The 18,267-nt window shown below is 41.0% G+C and overlaps 1 protein-coding gene across 2 annotated transcripts in view; it reads left to right on the plus strand.

The window, feature by feature from the left end:
• Window positions 1-18,267, plus strand: part of PCSK5 (proprotein convertase subtilisin/kexin type 5) — a 456,450-nt gene that overhangs the window by 265,676 nt on the left and 172,507 nt on the right. For both annotated transcript variants that reach the window (XM_082614748.1, XM_082614749.1), the window contains exons 11-12: window positions 5,361-5,478; window positions 7,376-7,564. In XM_082614748.1, coding sequence (XP_082470874.1) covers window positions 5,361-5,478; window positions 7,376-7,564 — 307 coding nt within the window. The remainder of the gene's footprint in view (window positions 1-5,360; window positions 5,479-7,375; window positions 7,565-18,267) is intronic.

The raw sequence follows: 18,267 nt of genomic DNA on the forward strand, positions 1-18,267 counted from the left end.
CGATGCAGGGGACGCGGGTTCGTACCCCGGTCCGGGAAGATCCCACATGCCACGGAGCGGCTGGGCCTGTGAGCCATGGCCACTGAGCCTGCGCATCCGGAGCCTGTGCTCCGCAGTGGGAGAGGCCACAACAGTGAGAGGCCCACGTACCGCAAAAAAAAAAAAGATGTGAGAGCTCTGTGCCACTCCATAAGAGCATCATCTTACTCCCTTGGTTCCCCGTGGGGTAGCCACTCTCCTGGTTTGTCCATGAATGAAGGCCTTCCCCGGGACACAGGATTTCAGTGCTAAAACCAGAACACCTCTGGGTAAACCTAGGCATTTAGTTGTGTTAGTCATAAGAAATGATTTCCCCAATGGAAGAAATTGGCTGTACTTTTATATTAAATGCTCAGGAATGGATAGCTGTCACTTAGTTGTATTTTTTTCAGTCACAGGCAAAATTTTTAATCTCTCATAGGCAACTTGGATGGCTTTTGTTGTTGTTTGCCCTACTTTACCCTGGATGCTACATAGCATTGTCTGTACATCTGATAGCTGGTAGCAGAAAGTCTTACTTCAGGAAGCTCAAAAACTTAAAAAAAAATCACACACACAACTTTTTCCAACCAATTACATTAGTATATAGAGAGTGCTTTACTAATAGCCATTTTAGAGTTATGAAATGTCTATTCAGTATGGTATTTTTCTAAAAAAGATTTAAAATAGCTGGCATCAGCAAGGATAGTCCACTAAGAGATATAGAAGTACACCAAATTTCCCTGGTTATAGCTTCCTGTGCCCGAAACTTCTAATTTTTCTTTTCCTACTGAGCTTTCTAACTTTTCTTTAGAACTGACTTTTTTAGGTCTCATAGCTAGCACTGTTGTCTAAATTAACTGTATCTGCTTTTGAACTATGCAATTGTTTACTTGTATATTTAATGATTAGCTCCTCCTGGCACTTCTGGTCTCATCCGAAAATGGAAATATACCTGCTGGAGAACATTATCTATTTTCCTGCCTTCTCTCGGCCATCTGACTAGTCCAAGCAGGGAAGCTTTTGGATTACTTGGCATAAAAGCCAGTTCCACTTTTCGGAACTTATCTGCATAAACAGTCATGCAGCCTAATGGAACAAATATAATGCTAAGCAAGATTTTCAGATTCCCTTTATTAAGCTTGTTCAGCATCATTCTACCAAGAGATAAATGTACTTTCTGAAATACATTTCTTAACTGCTTCGAGATCTTTAGTTAATCTGTATACATGCTTTGTTCCCTCAATGTCTTTCTAAATATTGAATTCAAAGAATTTTGCATTTGGCACAGTGCTTGCACAGAGAGGTCCCACTTGATCATCATGAAGTTACTTCCAGGCTCAGGATTTGCTCTGATCTTGGCATGAGAAACGTGCATAGGTAAAACTATTTTAGTTATGGAATGGCCATATCACAACCAGTTGTTTGCATGGTGTATTTGCTATACAGGTAATCATAAATTTTTAAAATAGGAGTATTGGCTCTATACTTGAATACATTTTGAGTATGAATGATGACTTTATAGTAGTCAGTAACAAAAAGAACAGAGCTCCTAATTCCACCTTACAATTTTCCTAAAAGCACTTTATGCCCCTTGGTGAATTAAAGAAAATTTCTCTAATCAGTTACATTCATTCACTTCACAAATACATATGGAACCTCATCTCTAAGCCAGGTGTTCTGCAGCCACTGTATGAAATCATACTCCATGGGGCATGGTAACAATGGTAACAGTGTGATGGGCAAGACTTGACTCAAATGGTTGACTCAAACAAAACAGTGTTTCTGAATTTATAGCTAATTTTAGAATGTGAAACTTTATATTATATAAAAAATTATTACATGTCAGTTATATCTCAGAAAAATTACTAGTGCTCCCATACCATTTAATGGCTTGTTTCCCTGCTGACACCATGTTTTGAAGGAGTTTATCTGCCCGACACATTCATTGTGTAATTATCTTCTCATTAGTATTTGCCAAAAACCAAACAAATAACTGCCAATCAGAATACACAGAGTTGATATATTGTCAGCACCACCCCCTCCACCCAAAAAAAGAAGAAATAAATTTATTTCATTTTTTTCTTAGACTGTGTATCATGATTGTGGGCAGATACACAATTTCAAGTATCTTAAAATCTAAAATACTGAAAATCTCCGTTACTGATTCAATGGACTTCAGTGATCTATTCTGATTCCCTCATTTATTAATATTTTATTAATATACACTTTTTTTTCTGTTGACCTGCCAGTCTGTAGTTTTACTGCAGCTACTCAGCCTCTGTTCTGAACACCTCCTTTGAGTGTTGCATGAACAGACCTTGTCTCTGGAGGGTGGGAACTGAATGGGAAACCAAAACAAATTTACGGCCTTCATAAAGACTCAAGGTGCTTTTCTACTTAACTCGAGTGGTTGTTTAACAGTCATGAAGTGTTTGTTGTATTTGATGACTCTGTGTGTTAATTTATGTCCTGAAGGTTGTTAAGTTGACAGTTATTGGGGGTGGGGGGTGGGGAGGTGGGGAACAGCAGCGTGCACAGCTGACCTGGGGCCCAGGCACCCATTTTGTAGACTATTCAAAGCCCTTACCCTCCCCCTCTTCCCTACTCTCCTCATATCAATCAAATCTCTTATCTCATTTCCCTAAACTGAGACTAAATGATAAATTGTATGGGTTTAAAACCGCTTGACACTAGTATGGGGATATTTGTGCACCATGCAGAGTTAGCCTAGTATTGTATCTTTGGCAATAATTTCAATTCCTCCAGGGAAAGAAAATACCTTAGAGTATTCATGATGAAATGATATAGCCTATGGTTAAGTGATAAGTGACAACATAGGATTTATATGAACTTTAACAAAAGATCTCCACAATTTCGTTTCCTTAAGCCCAAATTTGACATTTCTCCTCTATTATGTGGGTTACTCTGTATCTTTTTAAAATTAAGGTGGCAAGCTTACCTCACATAATACTATATAAATAAAACTAAATAGAATTGTTAGTAGCATTTACCGATTTGTGATGAGGTTATTGATGAGTTTTATTTTATTCTTTTCTGGATGTATTTACAAGTTTTTACAATGAACATACATTACTTTTTAATCAAGAAAAAAATCACTTATAATAAAAGTTACAAAAGTACATGTATAAAAATCCTAAATATATCCTTGCCATAGCAAAGTACTTTTATTCTGTTTTATTAGTATGTCCTGTCTGGCTGAGTATCTGATATAATAATGAGCCCTTTCATTTGTATAGTTCTTTACACAGATTTTCTCATGTAGGATATATAATAATAATCAATTTAGTAATGGTGATGGGATAGATAATAATATCCCCAAACAAGGAAATTGTGGGTTAGATATTTTATCTTGTTTGCCAGAAGTTATATGATTAGCAAATAGCAGAAATGGAGCAGTATTTCTGAATCCTAGCACAATTTTCCTTTTTATATGCTATAATTTCCTCCCATGTGTATAAAGTTCTGCTAACTTCCATGAAACATATAAAGAAATGTAAGTCCTAGGTCCCACCATCAAGCAGTTTATAATACATTTGGGGTAAAAAGACATGCTGACAGAGAGTTAGTTAGCAATTCAATAGATGACACAGGTAAAAATTGCAGTGCATAATACAGTGCCTGGCACATAGAAGGCACTCAAGCAATGTTGGATAGGTGGATGGATGCACGATAAATAGATGGATGCATGGACGGATGGATGAATGGATCGCTGGCTAGATGGGCAGAAGGGCAGATGGATTGACAAATTAATTAAAGTTATAGGTCTAGAAAGGAGAAAATTCACTCATCACAGATGGTTGAAATTCAGTAAATGTCTATTGACTTTTATTGGTCAGAGACTACTTCAAGAAGGAGAAGATAGACTAGCTAGGCCTTCAGGAACTTGGAAGAGTAGAGTGTGACTCTGCAGAGAGGATGAGTGAGGGAACTGCAGGCCGAGGGCTCAGCATGAGCAGAGGCAGTGAGGCAGAAAGAGCAAGATATGACTGGGACTGCAGAGGAGTGACTGACCTTGCTAACGCAAAAGGTTTGGTGAGGAGGTTGTTTTTTTTTTTTTTTTTTTTTTTCCGTACGCGGGCCTCTCACTGTTGTGGCCTCTCCCGTTGCGGAGCACAGGCTCCGGATGCGCAGGCTCAGCGGCCATGGCTCACGGGCCCAGCCGCTCCGCGGCATATGGGATCCTCCCAGACCGGGGCACGAACCCGTATCCCCTGCATCGGCAGGCGGACTCTCAACCACTGCGCCACCAGGGAGGCCCCGAGGAGGTTGTTTTGATAGCAGAATGGGACTGTATCATAGAATATCTTGAATTTCAAGCTGAAGTATTTAAATAATCCATAAGCATGGGCATCTCTAGACATTTTTGCATAAAGTAATTCATGTCATAAGGAAATGTTTTAGGCAATAAATCTGGTCGATGACTTTGTGTTAAATATAAAGATATGAGAGAGTTTAATGCAAGGTGGAGATTTTAAGCATTCAACTGGGATTTTAAAGTATTTTTAGAAAGAGCTGCAAATGTAGATCTCACTGTATCATCATTAAAATATTCCTATATGTAACTGAAACTTCTGAGGCAGTTATGTCAAATTTAGCTTTAGATCAATAGGTATTTCTCATTGAGAACTAAAAGTTTATAACATTCGAGGATAAGAAGCTGGCATAAAAGTCTAGAGGCCTCCAAATATTTCATGCATGAAGTTTAATAAATTTTTCATATGCCAGAGGAAAGATAATAATTTATGTCTTCCAGGATTTTCAACCAAACTACTAGATAGGTCAGAAAATTTGTATTTTTGAAGTTGTATACACTTCTCTTTAAACATACTGATTATTTTATCTTACAAAATTGGTGATGTTATCACTTGAATACAAGTGGTTAACAGTGAGGCCTGGGAGCAAATCTATGTGGGTTAGAATTTGGCTCAACCACTGAATTGCTGGTCAATCTTAGCCAAGTTTCTCTCTTTCCTCAGTTTTCTCATCCATGAATGATAATAATAATAGCACTAACATCTTAAGGTTGTTGGGAGGATTAAACGTAAAAATATGGACTAGTGCCTGCCATGTAGTAACAATTCATAAATGGTAGTCATGTTACTAGTTATAGAACATACTCAATGAATAATATGCATTCATCTTATTTTCTTATGATTGTTTACTTCTTTTATTTGGTTTTTTAATCATTGCTAGAAAGAAAGCTTGGCTCCCGTTAGGGTTGTGTCTGGGTTTTCTACTGTGTGAGAGTATAACTCAACATATAAGGCATAGGTTGCTGCTAACTACGGTAAAGCTGACCAACTTCTTGCCTTCTGTAGTGAGCCATCTCTATGGATTTGGACTGATGGATGCGGAAGCCATGGTGATGGAGGCGGAAAAGTGGACCACTGTTCCCCAGCAGCACGTGTGTGTGGAGAGCACAGACCGACAAATCAAGTAATGTTTGCTGCAAGCAGACAGCATGACAGTGCCCTAAAAGAGATTAGCCCAGTGCAGATATCTTGAGACAGCCCTGTGTTGCACATGGAAACTAGAAATTTGTGTAGTCTTTTTCTAATGTAATTATAAAATTCTAATAGAATGTCTAAGACCCTAAGCCATTAAATACACACTAGGATAACCCAAGGATCCTTAAAAGAAAAATGTATCTTACAAGGGGGTGGGGGGACCCTTACAGATGGGCATTCTTCAAGTTTCTACTCTGTCAATATTTCTATTTGATGGTAGAAGTATTCCCCATATTTTATGGTAGGAGTATTCCCCATAAGTTGGTATACTCCCAAAACTAAACCTTATGTTCTGGAAACTTAACTACATACCATGTAGTTCTCTGAAGAGTGATGCAGGATGCACAGGAAAAGAGATTGCAGTTTACTCAGATTCCAGGGCCTAGTCCCCTGTTTCAGCCTCACAAACTTGGAGGCTGTGCTGATTGGATTCATCAAGTGATAGTGAAGTCTCTCCTAGGCGCTGAATCCAAAGAATAGGATTTATTTTCGTGATTTTATTAGTAATTTGCTTTCAGATTTCTTTTTAGAGAGTTAGCTTGGAAAAATACGTAAGAACTTTGGTTTTTAATAAAACTAGAGCCATTATAATTCTTGAGGAAATTGTTAGGAAGCAGAAATAAGTGGACTAAGTTTTTTTTCCCCATTCTACCCATTTGTGGCAAAGAATAAGAGAAAAAAAAAATAAAGAAGTAAAAAGTTAACCAGTATTTATTGAGCTCTTACTATAGGTCAAGCCAAGTGCTAGGAACAATGTGTGTTTTCTTCTTAAAACTTTATAACAACTTGGGTATTATTCCCTTTTGACAAAGGAGGAAATGGGATCAAATGGAATAATTGTTTATTCATTCACAAATTCATTTACCAATTCAGCAACAATTTTTCTTGCTATCAAGCATTTACTGGCTATCAAGCACTGGGCTAGATAATTAGGGATAGAAACAGGAATAAGAAATGCTTCCTGCCCTTGCGGAGCTTACAGTCTAGCGGGGGAGTCAAACCAAAATAATATAATAAGTAGATCATTACAAATGACAGTGAGTGAATGCTGGAAATAAAAAGGGTAGAAAATAAAAGGTGGGGAACATGTTTTTCCTATGGTTCAGTGACCATCTTAGAGAGTGAAATTTAAGCTTTGATTATGAAAGAAGAGTCAGCCATAGGAACAGCAGCAAAAAAGCACTAGAGGCAGAGTAGTGTACGCAAAGTAGCTGAGGTCAACTTGAATTATCCCAGAACTTGAACCAATGCTAGTGTGGCTGGAACCCAGTGTTCAAGGGGTACAGTGGCACAGGAGGAAGCTAGTGAAGAAGACAGGAGCCTGTAGGCAAGTGGAAGAGTGTGCGCTTGGCTTATAGAGAAAGGAAATGGTAAACCAGGGATTTGAATCAAGGTCATAGTCATCCCCAAGCCTCCACTGTACCACAGTACCCTATACTGGTGGTTCACAAAGTGGATTCCTCAGATCAGCAACATCCCTATCGCCCAGGAACTTGTTGGAAAGGCACATTCTTGTGACCCACCTCAGCCTTACTGAATCAGACACTCCAGCACCAGGGACCAGCGATCTATCTGAACAAGATTGATATCCACTACCTGCATGAAGATAAAAGAACCTTCATTCCTCCTTTCCTCTCACTTGCACCTTTCCCACCCTAACCGGGGTTACTCCCTTAAATGACCTAATCATTTGGGTAATGACACTGTGTCCCTTAGTCTCCAGCGACCACGGCTTGCATTGCATCATGCGGTCCTTCCAGGCCTGCAGGCTCACGCAGTCGAGCTCTGCCTCGTGCTCTGCTCAAACCCCCTTCTCTCTGTTGCAGGACAGTTCGGCCCAACAGTGCGGTGCGCTCCGTCTACAAAGCATCAGGCTGCTCTGACAATCCCAACCACCACGTCAGCTACCTGGAGCACGTAGTTGTGCGCATCACCATCACCCACCCCAGGAGGGGAGACCTGGCCATCTACCTGACCTCGCCCTCAGGAACCAGGTCCCAGCTTTTGGCCAACAGGTACAGTCATGGCCCCTGACCGCCAGTGTGCGGGGGTCACAATGATGCCCAGCGACTCTTTCAGCTCGAAAAAGTCTGCTGTGCTTTATTTTTTATTTTTTCAGAAGTCGAGGATTGTGCATGTACATATATTGTAGGATCATGATTTTCTATACAATTTTTTTAAATTAATGAATTAATTTATTTTTGGCTGTGTTGGGTCTTTGTTTCTGTGTGAGGATTTTCTCTAGTTGCGGCGAGCGGGGGCCACTCTTCATCGCGGTGTGCAGGCCTCTCACTATTGCGGCCTCTCTTGTTGCAGAGCACAGGCTCCAGACACGCAGGCTCAGTAGTTGTGGCGCACGGGCTCTAGTTGCTCCGCGGCATGTGGGATCTTCCCAGACCAGGGCTCGAACCCGTGTCTCCTGCATTGGCAGGCAGATTCTCAACCACTGTGCCATCAGGGAAGCCCACTCTATACAATTTTTAAAGGTTCCATTTACAGTTAGTACAAAATATTGGCTATAGTCCCTGTGTTGTACGGATAATCCGTGAGCCTATCATATGCCCAATAATTTGTACCTCCCACCCCCCAACCCATATATTACCTCTCCCCACCCCATCCACTAGTTTGTTCTCTAAATCTGTGAGTCTGTTTCTTTTTTTGTTATATTCACTAGTTTATTGTGGTTTTAGATTCCACATGTAAGTTATATCATACAGTATTTGTCTTTCTCTGACTTATTTCACTTAGTGTAATGCTCTCCAAGTTCAACCATGTTGCTGCAAATGGCAAAAATTTCATTCTTTTTTATGGCTGAGTAGTAGTCCATTGTGTGTGTGTGTGTGTGTGTGTGTCTGTCTGTCTGTCTGTGTGTGTATACCACAGCTTCTTTATCCATTCATCTGTTGATGGACACTTAAGTTGCTTCCATATCTTGGCTATTGTGAATAGTGCTACTATGAACATTGGGGTGCATATATCTTTTCAAATAACAACCTGATTAAAAGATAGGCAGGTGGGCTTCCCTGGTGGCGCGGTGGTTGAGAGTCCGCCTGCCGATGCGGAGGACGCGGGTTCATGCCCCGGTCTGGGAGGATCCCGCATGCCGCGGAGTGGCTGGGCCCGTGAGCCATGGCCGCTGAGCCTGCGCGTCCGGAGCCTGTGCTCCTCAACGGGAGAGGCCACAACAGTGAGAGGCCCACGTACTAAAAAAAAAAAAAGATAGGCAGAAGAACTGAGCAGACATTTTTCAGGCAGAAGAACTGAATAGACATTTTTCCAAAAAGGAAATGCAGATGGCCAACAGGTACATGAAAAGGTGCTCAACACTGCTAATCATCAGAGGAAATGCAAATCAAAAGCACAATGAGATATCTCCTCACACCTGTCAAAATGGCCACCATCAAAAAGAACATAAGTAACAGATGTTGGTGAGGGTGTGGAGAAAAGGGAATCCTTGTATACTGTTGGTGGGAATGTCAATTGGTGCAGCCACTGTGGAAAACAGTATGTAGATTTCTCAAAAAAACTAAAAACAGAACTACCGTATGACCCAGCAATTCCACTCCTGGGTATAAATCAAAAACAACCCAAAAATATTAATTCAAAAATGTACAGCTGTTCTTTAATTTCTTACTACCCTAAAAACTGAGTGGGGCCGGGGGGAATGCCACTTACACATCATGATGGGATGGTCATAGCTCTCACTGCCCACACATAAACAGAGAGTGCAAAGCCGCCTAGAATCTGTAGGCACGGAACAGTATAACATTTAAGAGTTGGGTAATATTAAAAGGATGCTGCAGAAAAATTGAGGGCCACCTGTTGTTCTTTATCCTATAGAAGAAGTGCAGAACACTAATTCCTTAGGCCTCTGAGATGCCCTCCCCTGCCCTTAAGTGTCTGCTGGCATTTGTTACAGATTAACTGAATGCTCCTGCTGGAGCACTTTCCAAAGTTAAAGGAAATTCTATTTGTTTTAAAACAGGTTTTGGCAGATTTTTTTCTACAAAGATTCAAAGTAAATGTTTTGAGCTTTGCAGGCCATGTGTTTATTGCCACTACTCAAGTCTGCCGTTAGAGTGCAAAAGCCACTGTAAACAATATAAATGAATGTGTATGGCTGTGTTCCAATAAGAACTTTATTTATACAAACAGCCCAAGGGCTGGATTTGGTTTGAGGACTGACTGTAGTTTGCTAACCACTGTTTTAAAGGTTGGCCCTTTATTCTTTATGGGCCAAGAGGGCACTTACTTTTTCTTAGTAGCCTCTTCCTTTCTCCATACTTCCTCCAAACATTTCTCCAGCAGGTAATTGTATTGCCAGGATCCTGCTGAAAGGCCAGAATGTTCTAGCACAAGTTTTCTTTTGCTCCACTGGCTTTTCAGGTGGTTGAGAGCATGGGTGGGGGATACTTGTCAGCAGGTGGGACCAGATGGGGAAATGTCAGATTGCCTTATACACCCCATTCCCATTATGGTTCTAAAATACAAGCCACAGCCAAAAGCCTGTAAGTTTCTTTCATTTGATGTTTCTCTCCAAGAGGAACATTTAATAGGGGCAAAAACCTTATTGTCAAAGGCCTATGCAGTCCAAATGAAAGCCAACCTCTTACGTTGACACAGCCGCCTGTCCACAGGCCAGGTGTCCACAGCAGTGGTGACCTCTGTTAGGACAATGACAACATACCAGATGAGTTGAGAGGCCAAGGCCAGTGCAAGCCTGCAGAGCTGAAAGTGAGACTGAGGAATTACCAGTTGCTTTTCAAAATCTCCAACTTCATCTGCTGTAGGAGAGTGAGAAAAACAGAGAGCAGTAGCACTTCTTGGTGATAGTGACTAGGAGTACAGATTCCAGAGTCTTTCACTGCATTGTATTTCTGTGTTCAGAAGTCTTCTTGTGTTTGTCTTTAAAACCTAATGTCTTCCGTTAGGGCATAAGGAAACCTGGGCTTCGTACTTTATGAAGCGCAGTTTGCCAGGTTAAGGGTATGCAGGTGCAAGGAACTGAAGGATGCTTTGGTATCTCAGTCGCTGGGCACGCCCTCCTCCCTCCACAGACAGGGGTCTCAGCTGCCGCCAGGTCATTGCTGCTACCTCCCTGAGGCTTCTCTCCAGTGAGCAAGGCCTGCAGATGCCCAATTCTATGATTAATGGAGGTCACACCAGCTGTTGTTACCAAAACCAGGGAAGACCTTTTTCTTGATGTTTTTCTTTTTTTCTTTACTGCTGTGCATTTGCATTGAACTTGAAGTGTCCAGGTGATCCCTGGTGAAGTACAAAAGTTGGCTTCACACATGTGCAGCTCTTCTCCCTGGAGCCCACTCCATTGTAGAAAAACAGTCCCTCCACAGTTGCTGTTTGCTTGGAAAACTCAGTCCCTTCAGCCTTTCTGGGCTCTTCCTGCATATTTCAGTATTTCTTGTTGGCTTCCCTGGAAATGACTTCAGTGAGGAAACTTGTGAGCTGGGGAGCTGTGGGTTGCATCACAGGCATTTGGTGGATTACAGTGTTGCTGGCTTCAGTCTTGCATGCATTCTTCAACAGCAGACATCCGCTTCGCTCTTTGCAAAGTGCTGATACCCAAAGTGCTGCATGACTTGTGTCAGAGAAAAGAAACAGGCATTTTAGATGCTCGGTGACCGATCTTGATGGTTTACTTTAGCCTCTCCCATCATTACCTCCTGGGAATAAGATCTGCACTCAGAGTGCATCTTCTTGGTCTGGAGCATTTCTTAAGGTGCTCTTCTTTTGTCTGTCTTCCATCTCAGTGCTGAAAATAAGTAGCCACCCCAGAGAAGGTAGACATATTTGAGTGGAGGGAGGGGACTGGAGGCACCGAGAGATGTAAACAGATGTTATGAATTCATTTGTCCATAGCTCCCCAAAAACACTGCTTTCAGCATCTGACCCTTTAATTATAAAACAGCTACACCTGGTCCCAAAACCACGTCTGCCCACCTTCCAGGGCCTGGCTCCCCTGTCCTTGTTGTACTTGAAGCTAGTAGCATCCCTCCTACTGAGGCAGCTAAGGGAAGACCGTTTCCTTTGGCATTTTTCTCCTTCTGGCATATTCCAAAGCTTTAATTTTATGAGAGGAAATCTCTACTCAGAACTTCCCAGTCTCTGACCTCATGGCAAGGAATCCTCATGTCCTCTCACCTTGGCCCTGTTTCAAAGCACATTCCTAGGATTGGGAACTGAAGGCAAGAAGCATCGACAAGGGGGTGGGCAGGCTGTGAAGGGAAGGTCTGCTTTGCTCCTGGTGGCCTTCATGTTGACCTGCAGGGCAGTAATACCTTTCCTCAAGGAAAAGGTGATGAAGTCAGGGTTTAGAAGGGATTTATATGGCAGAGATTTTTTTTTAATTTTTTTTTATTGAAGTATAGTTGATTCACAGTGTGCTAATTTCTACTGTACAGCAAAGTGATTCATTTATACATATATTCTTTTTCATATTCTTTTCTATTATGTTTTATCACAGGATATTGAATGTAGTTCCCTGTGCTATTACAGTAGGAACTCGTTGTTTATCAGTTCTATATGTAATAGTTTGCATCTGCTAACCCCAAACTCCCAGTCCTAATCCATCCCTCCCCCACCCCCCTCCCCCCTTGGCAATCAAAAGTCTGCTCTCTATGTCTGTGAGTCTGTTTCTGTTTCATAGGTAGGTTCATTTGTGTCATATTTTAGATTCCACATGTAAGTGATATCATATGGTATTTGTCTTTCTCTTTCTGACTTACTTCACTTAGTATGATATTCTCTAGTTGCATCCGTGTTGCTGCAAATGGCACAATTTTGTTCTTTTTTATGGCTGAGTAGTATTCCGTTGTATACATGTACCACATCTTTCTTGATCCATTCATCTGTGGATGGACATTTAGGTTGCTTCCTTGACTTGGCTATTGTGAATAGTGCTGCTTTGAACATAGGGGTGCATGTATCTTTTCGAATTATAGTATTGTCCAGATATATGCCCAGGAGTGGGATTGCTGGATCATGTGGTAGCTCTGTTTTTAGTTTTTTGAGGAAGCTCCCTATTGTTTTCCATAGTGGCTGCACCAATTTACATTCCCACCAACAGTGTAGCAGGGTTCCCTTTTCTCCACACCCTCTCCAGCATTTGTTACTTGTAGACTTTTTAATTATGGCCATTCTGAGTTGTGTGAGGTGGTACCTCCTTGTAGTTTTGATTTGCATTTCTCTAATAATTTGCTATGTTGAGCATCTTTGCACGTGCCTATTGGCCATCTGTATGTCTTCTTTGGAGAAATGTGTATTTAAGGTCTTCTGCCCATTTTTCGATTGGGTTATTTATTATTTGTTATTGAGTTGTATGAGCTGTTTGTATATTTTGGAAATTAAGCCCTTGTCGGTCACATCATTTGCAAATATTTTCTCCCATTCCATATGCTGTCTTTTCATTTTGTTTATGGTTTCCTTTACTATGCAAAAGCTTGTAAGTTTGATTAGGTCCCATTTGTGTTTTTTTGTTTGTTTTTATTTCTACTGCCTTGGGAGACTGACCTAAGAAAACACTGGTATTATGATTTATGTCGGAGAATGTTTTGCCTATGATCTCTTCTGGGAGTTTTATGGTTTCATGTCTTATGTTTAAGTCTTTAAGCCATTTTGAGTTTATTTTTGAGTATGGTGTGAGGGTGTGTTGTAACTTCATTGATTTACATGCAGCTGTCTGACTTTCCCAACACCACTTACTGAAGAGATTCTTTTTCCCATCATATATCCTTGCCTCTTTTGTCGAAGATTAATTGACCGTAGATGTGTGGGTTTATTTCTGGGCTCTCTGTTCTGTTCCATTGATCTATATGTCTGTTTTTGTGCCTGTACCACACTGTGTTGATTACTGTAGCTTTGTAGTATTGTCTGAAGTCTGGGAGGGTTATACCTCCAGCTTTGTTCTTTTTCCTCAGGATTGCTTTGGCAATTCTGGGTCTTTTATGGTTCCATATAAATTTTAGGATTATTCTAGTTCTGTGAAAAATGTCATGGGTAATTTGACACTGTATTAAATCAGTAATGTATTTAATACAGGTGTATTAAATCTGTAGATTGCTTTGGATAGCATGGCCATTTTAACAATATTAATTCTTCCAATCCAAAAGCATGGGATATCTTTACATTTCTTTGAATCTTTAATTTCCTTTATTAATGTTTTATAGTTCTCAGCATATCTTTCACCTCCTTGGTCAACTTTATTCCTAAGTATTTTATTTGTGTGTCAGAGATTATTAATGAGGGCAATAAATAGTTCCCCTGTTGGACACTTATCTTTCTTTCAAAGAAGTCAAGATTTCTGAGGAGGACCACGTAAAGCAAAGAACACTGTGCAGTTAAAAGATAGGAATTCTGAAAGGTTTAAAACACACAGTTTTCCTAGTGGGGTCATTTGAGATGAAGAGGTAGAGCTGTGGTGGCAAAGAGTTGTCCCCATTTGATCTCTCCTGTTTCTCCATGAGGCAGAACTCTTCACAGTGGCCTGTGCACTGGCTGCTGTGAGAAGGAAGGATGCTGAGATTCAGCTCAGACTCAGAATCCGAGGCTCACTCGGCATCATCTCCCCTTAATGATGCAAAAACTAGACATACAGACAAGGAGAATAAACTAGGAAGGAAGCTGAGAGGACAGCAACTCCCCTCCATTATTATCTTCATTTCAGTATTGACAAAATCTGTGTCCTGGTCTTGGGACCAGAAAATGCTATCCATAACAGTAAATTCCCAAAAGAAAGGGGTCATGGTCAGCTTTTCAGAAGTCCTCATTTTCCTAGACATTTCAGTAAGGAGTGTCTTCAACATTGCTTACGCCCTCACCATGACAATTCCTAGGGAACTGGTTTTCAGCGAGGTCGCTGAAGACGTTGTCAGTGTGGGCCGTCTGGAGCCCCTCAGTGCTTCCCTGTCCTGGCTGCCGGGCACTGGCTGGAACTCCTGTGGAGAACAGCTGTTCCAGGAAGCATGGTTCACCCGAGCATCTGCAGGTGCTGAGCCCTGGAAGGCACTCAGCAGCGTTCACAGCTAGTCGAGCTCGAGCTGCATGCCCCGTTAGCCCAGCAGGCAACTCCCCCCCGCCGCCCCCGTTGCAGACCAGGTTGATGGTTTAGTGGGTGGGAGCCCCGAGTAAACAGAGGCATCCTGGAATGGACAGTTAGTGCTTTCTCTTCCCTTTGTTTTCTCCTGTCTTCCCACCCTTCCGCTCCTCCTTCTGGCCTGTCCACCCTACCTAACAAAAAACCAAACTGAATAATCAGCACAAATGTTTTCCTTCTAGGGGGACTGTGGGGATCTGGCATGGGTAGGGGGAATCAGGTGGGCTTGGGTCCCTTTAAAACAGATACAAGAGCAACTCTAGATGTAAGCCTTTATACGACCACATGTTCACATTCTGCCTGCCTACATATTTTCCAACAAAAAGCTTATCCCATCAGATTCTTCCTTCAACTGCATTTGGTAGAATTATGAAAACCTGGCTTGTTTTTTTCTTCCCCTAAATACACCCCCTTTCCCCAATTCACTGAGTTGTAGATTTAGTTTAGCTGTATTGGCTCTCTGTTCCAAATTTTGGCCTCGGACTGAAAGCTGAAACTTTGCCTCCCTTTCTAAATTTGATTACAGATGAGTATCTCTGCTTCTAATTATGGTCTTAAGTAGAAAGAAGGTACACTTTCTCGTCTGCACAACCTATAGGGTTCTATAATTAACTGTGTTTAACTGGTGTTGCTATTTGAATATTTTTGTCCCTGCCCAAATGTTCAATGACAGACTACTGACATTTTGTAAAGTGTCCTGCTGTATAAATGTATGTGTGACTTGCAGAATTACACTTTTGCTGTGGAAGTTTTACATTCCAGTAAGGCCTCACCATAAGAATAATCCTCTTCCTTTATTCAAAAGAAGGTACAGCCTTTGGAGCTTAGAGCTGGGATTGTCTTGATTTCACCCATTTTTACGTTCGACTTTGGAAAAGTGATTCTTTCATCTAGAAAACAGACGTAGTAGTATCTGCCTCACAAGCTTGTTACAAGTAGTGATTAACATAACATACAGCAAGCTCCTAGCATAGTAAGCACTTATAAGTGCTAACCCTTCTTTATGCAGTGCTTTTCAAAGCACCTGGTGAATGACTATCACACACAGATGGCCAGGTCTCTCCCAGAGAGGCTGATTCTAAAGGTCTGGGTGAGGCCCATGAATTTGCATTTCTAATAAGCTCCCAGGTGATGCTGAAGCTGCCCATCCACAGACCAGACTTTTAAATGGCACCGATTTAAAAGATCACCCAGCTTTTTCAAACACATTCTTCTTCTTTTCATGTCATCAAAAAACTTGTGAGCAGTATGCTGCTGGGTGCTGTGAAAGTCATTTTACAAAGGAGTTTATAATGTAAAATAGATATTTAGATAAAAGCCATCTACTATTAAAGAATATATCTTCAAGACGATTAAGCACTTACCTCATGTACCCACAAGAAGGGATGCATGTCGGGGTTGGTAAGTTAGTAATAATGTGCACGTTGAAAGTTTTTTAGAAAACTCACCTTTTTAGGTATTCCAAACCTCTAGAACCAGTACCTTTCTCTCAACCTTTCTTAAAGCAGCAGTTTAGATTAGAAGAGAGAGAAAAACTTAATAGCGTGTTTTAAGTACCGTTTCAGAAGCAGATTATGTAAAACTTACAAAAGCCAAACATCTAAAGAAAATCAGAAGCTCAGTTACAACTGAGCCAAATGAGTGCTTTAAGCATTCTATCAGCTTTATGTTAAATTGTGGTGAAGCACTAAAAATATTAAAAATCAAAAAAGAGAACCAAAAGAAAAAAGACAACTTCCAAAATATTGGTTTAATGTCTAATTCTGTAGTGAACACAAATACTGTCTGGGTAGTCGTGGAGGATTCTGAAATTAAGATCCATTTACAATTTGAGAAATAATTATATGATAACACATAGCTGTCAGTACTTACAAAACGTCTTGTTATTTAGTTGCCATAACATCAGAGATGCATGTTGTAGCCTTGACACATTGTCTAGACTCTTTAAGTGAAAGGGGGAAGAAGGCTTACAGTAATTATATGAGTTATTTCCTGAGTTAATTCCTCAAAAGGACGTATTACACTTAATGGCAGTCCTTCCTACCAAGCTTCATCCAAAGTAATTTATTTGAAAACCGCTCACAGGGGTAGGGCTGTGGGCACCGTTTTAATAAGTGGATACATGATTTGTGCCACTGCATGCATATATCATTTCACTGAGCACATGATTATGAAGTCAAGTTGACAGAACAGGGTTTCACTGCAATAGGAGATGTGGACACGGGCATGGAGTTAATCTGCTCCAGCTTTCAGCACACTGGCCCTGCTTTATTGACATTTGATCCACACTAATAACATTGGCATGTGTCTCTTTTCTTCGCTGTTGGCACAGCACAGACGTTCAGACAGGGCACTGGACTTTTTAGTTGATAAACGAAGACCACACAATTAGAATCTCTTTAGCGGTGTCCAGTGGTTTGACACTTGGTTTGAGCAACTATGTTCTTTGCAACACAAATCTCGTCTACTACCTACATTACCTTTTGTTATATGCAGATGATGCAGGGTTTTTAAATAGTACAATATGAAAAAGAGCGAATAGTTTTAAGTACTGAATCAGAGTAAAAATAAAAGGGTGGGGATTAGAAAAGTCAATGCCCAGCTAGTTGAAACAACAATAACAATCAGTGTCTATTTCTCTCCCTGTCAACTCTTTTAGCAAAATGCAGTGATCGTGTTTGGCTGCATTTTAATTCCTCTCCTCAACTTTTATGTCCACATGAAACTAATGAGCGTTCCAGCTCTGCATAAAGTGAAGAGACCAGGCTGGGAACCACTCAGCCAGATAGACAAAACCTGTTTACATTCGGGCTTTGAAACACTTATTTGAATGGTGATTATGCATAGTTCTTCTGGGTACCTAGTTTATATTTAATTTTTGTTCCAAATGTGATTTTAAAATGATTGATAGCAATGGAGTGATTTTCAAAGGTGGAGAGGAAAGGGTGTAAGGGAAGAAACATAGGGTCTGCTAATCCAGCACTCAAATAACTGACCCATGAGTAATTAAAAGTTGGCTGAGGTTGTGGAAACAAGACTGCCCCTCATGTGATGGCAGCCTCAAGTCTCCTTTGTAGTTTTTGGACATGAGGCCATGAGCCAAATGTTCTGTCTAAACTGTTTGGGAATTGCTTTTAAGTTCGACACTCTTGGAAAGGTATTACGTGACAAGTTGTTGCTTCAGTGCCCTCAAATGGCACAATAGCCTCAACGAATTAGAACTGAAATTAGAACTGTTGGGCTAAGGAGTGGTTGTAGACCAATTTTCTGCCTCCATCCATTTCTATGTCACAATATTCACTTCAGTAACATCTCTCTGGCAGGAAGTGCCATTTGAAAAGGTTCCTCCTTCCCTACCTCTGTGTCTCGTTTTCACCCAACACACACTTTCTGGGTTTTACATGAAGGTAGGTAAGTCAATTGTGTTTATAATGACCCAACAATTTCTTCCTGGCCAAGTCCAGTTTCAAGCCACAGACTTGTGAAACAAGCCCTATTGTGGTAGTGCGTGGATTGTAAGATCTCCTGGATGTATGTGCCATCCATAATCTATCGAAGATCATTTTCAGTGGGAAGACATTCATGTAAGGAGCCACTGTTTCCATCCCC

The sequence above is a fragment of the Mesoplodon mirus genome (genome assembly GCF_964341445.2).
Source record: "Mesoplodon mirus genome assembly, chromosome: 1".
NCBI classification, from domain to species: Eukaryota; Metazoa; Chordata; class Mammalia; order Artiodactyla; family Ziphiidae; genus Mesoplodon; species Mesoplodon mirus.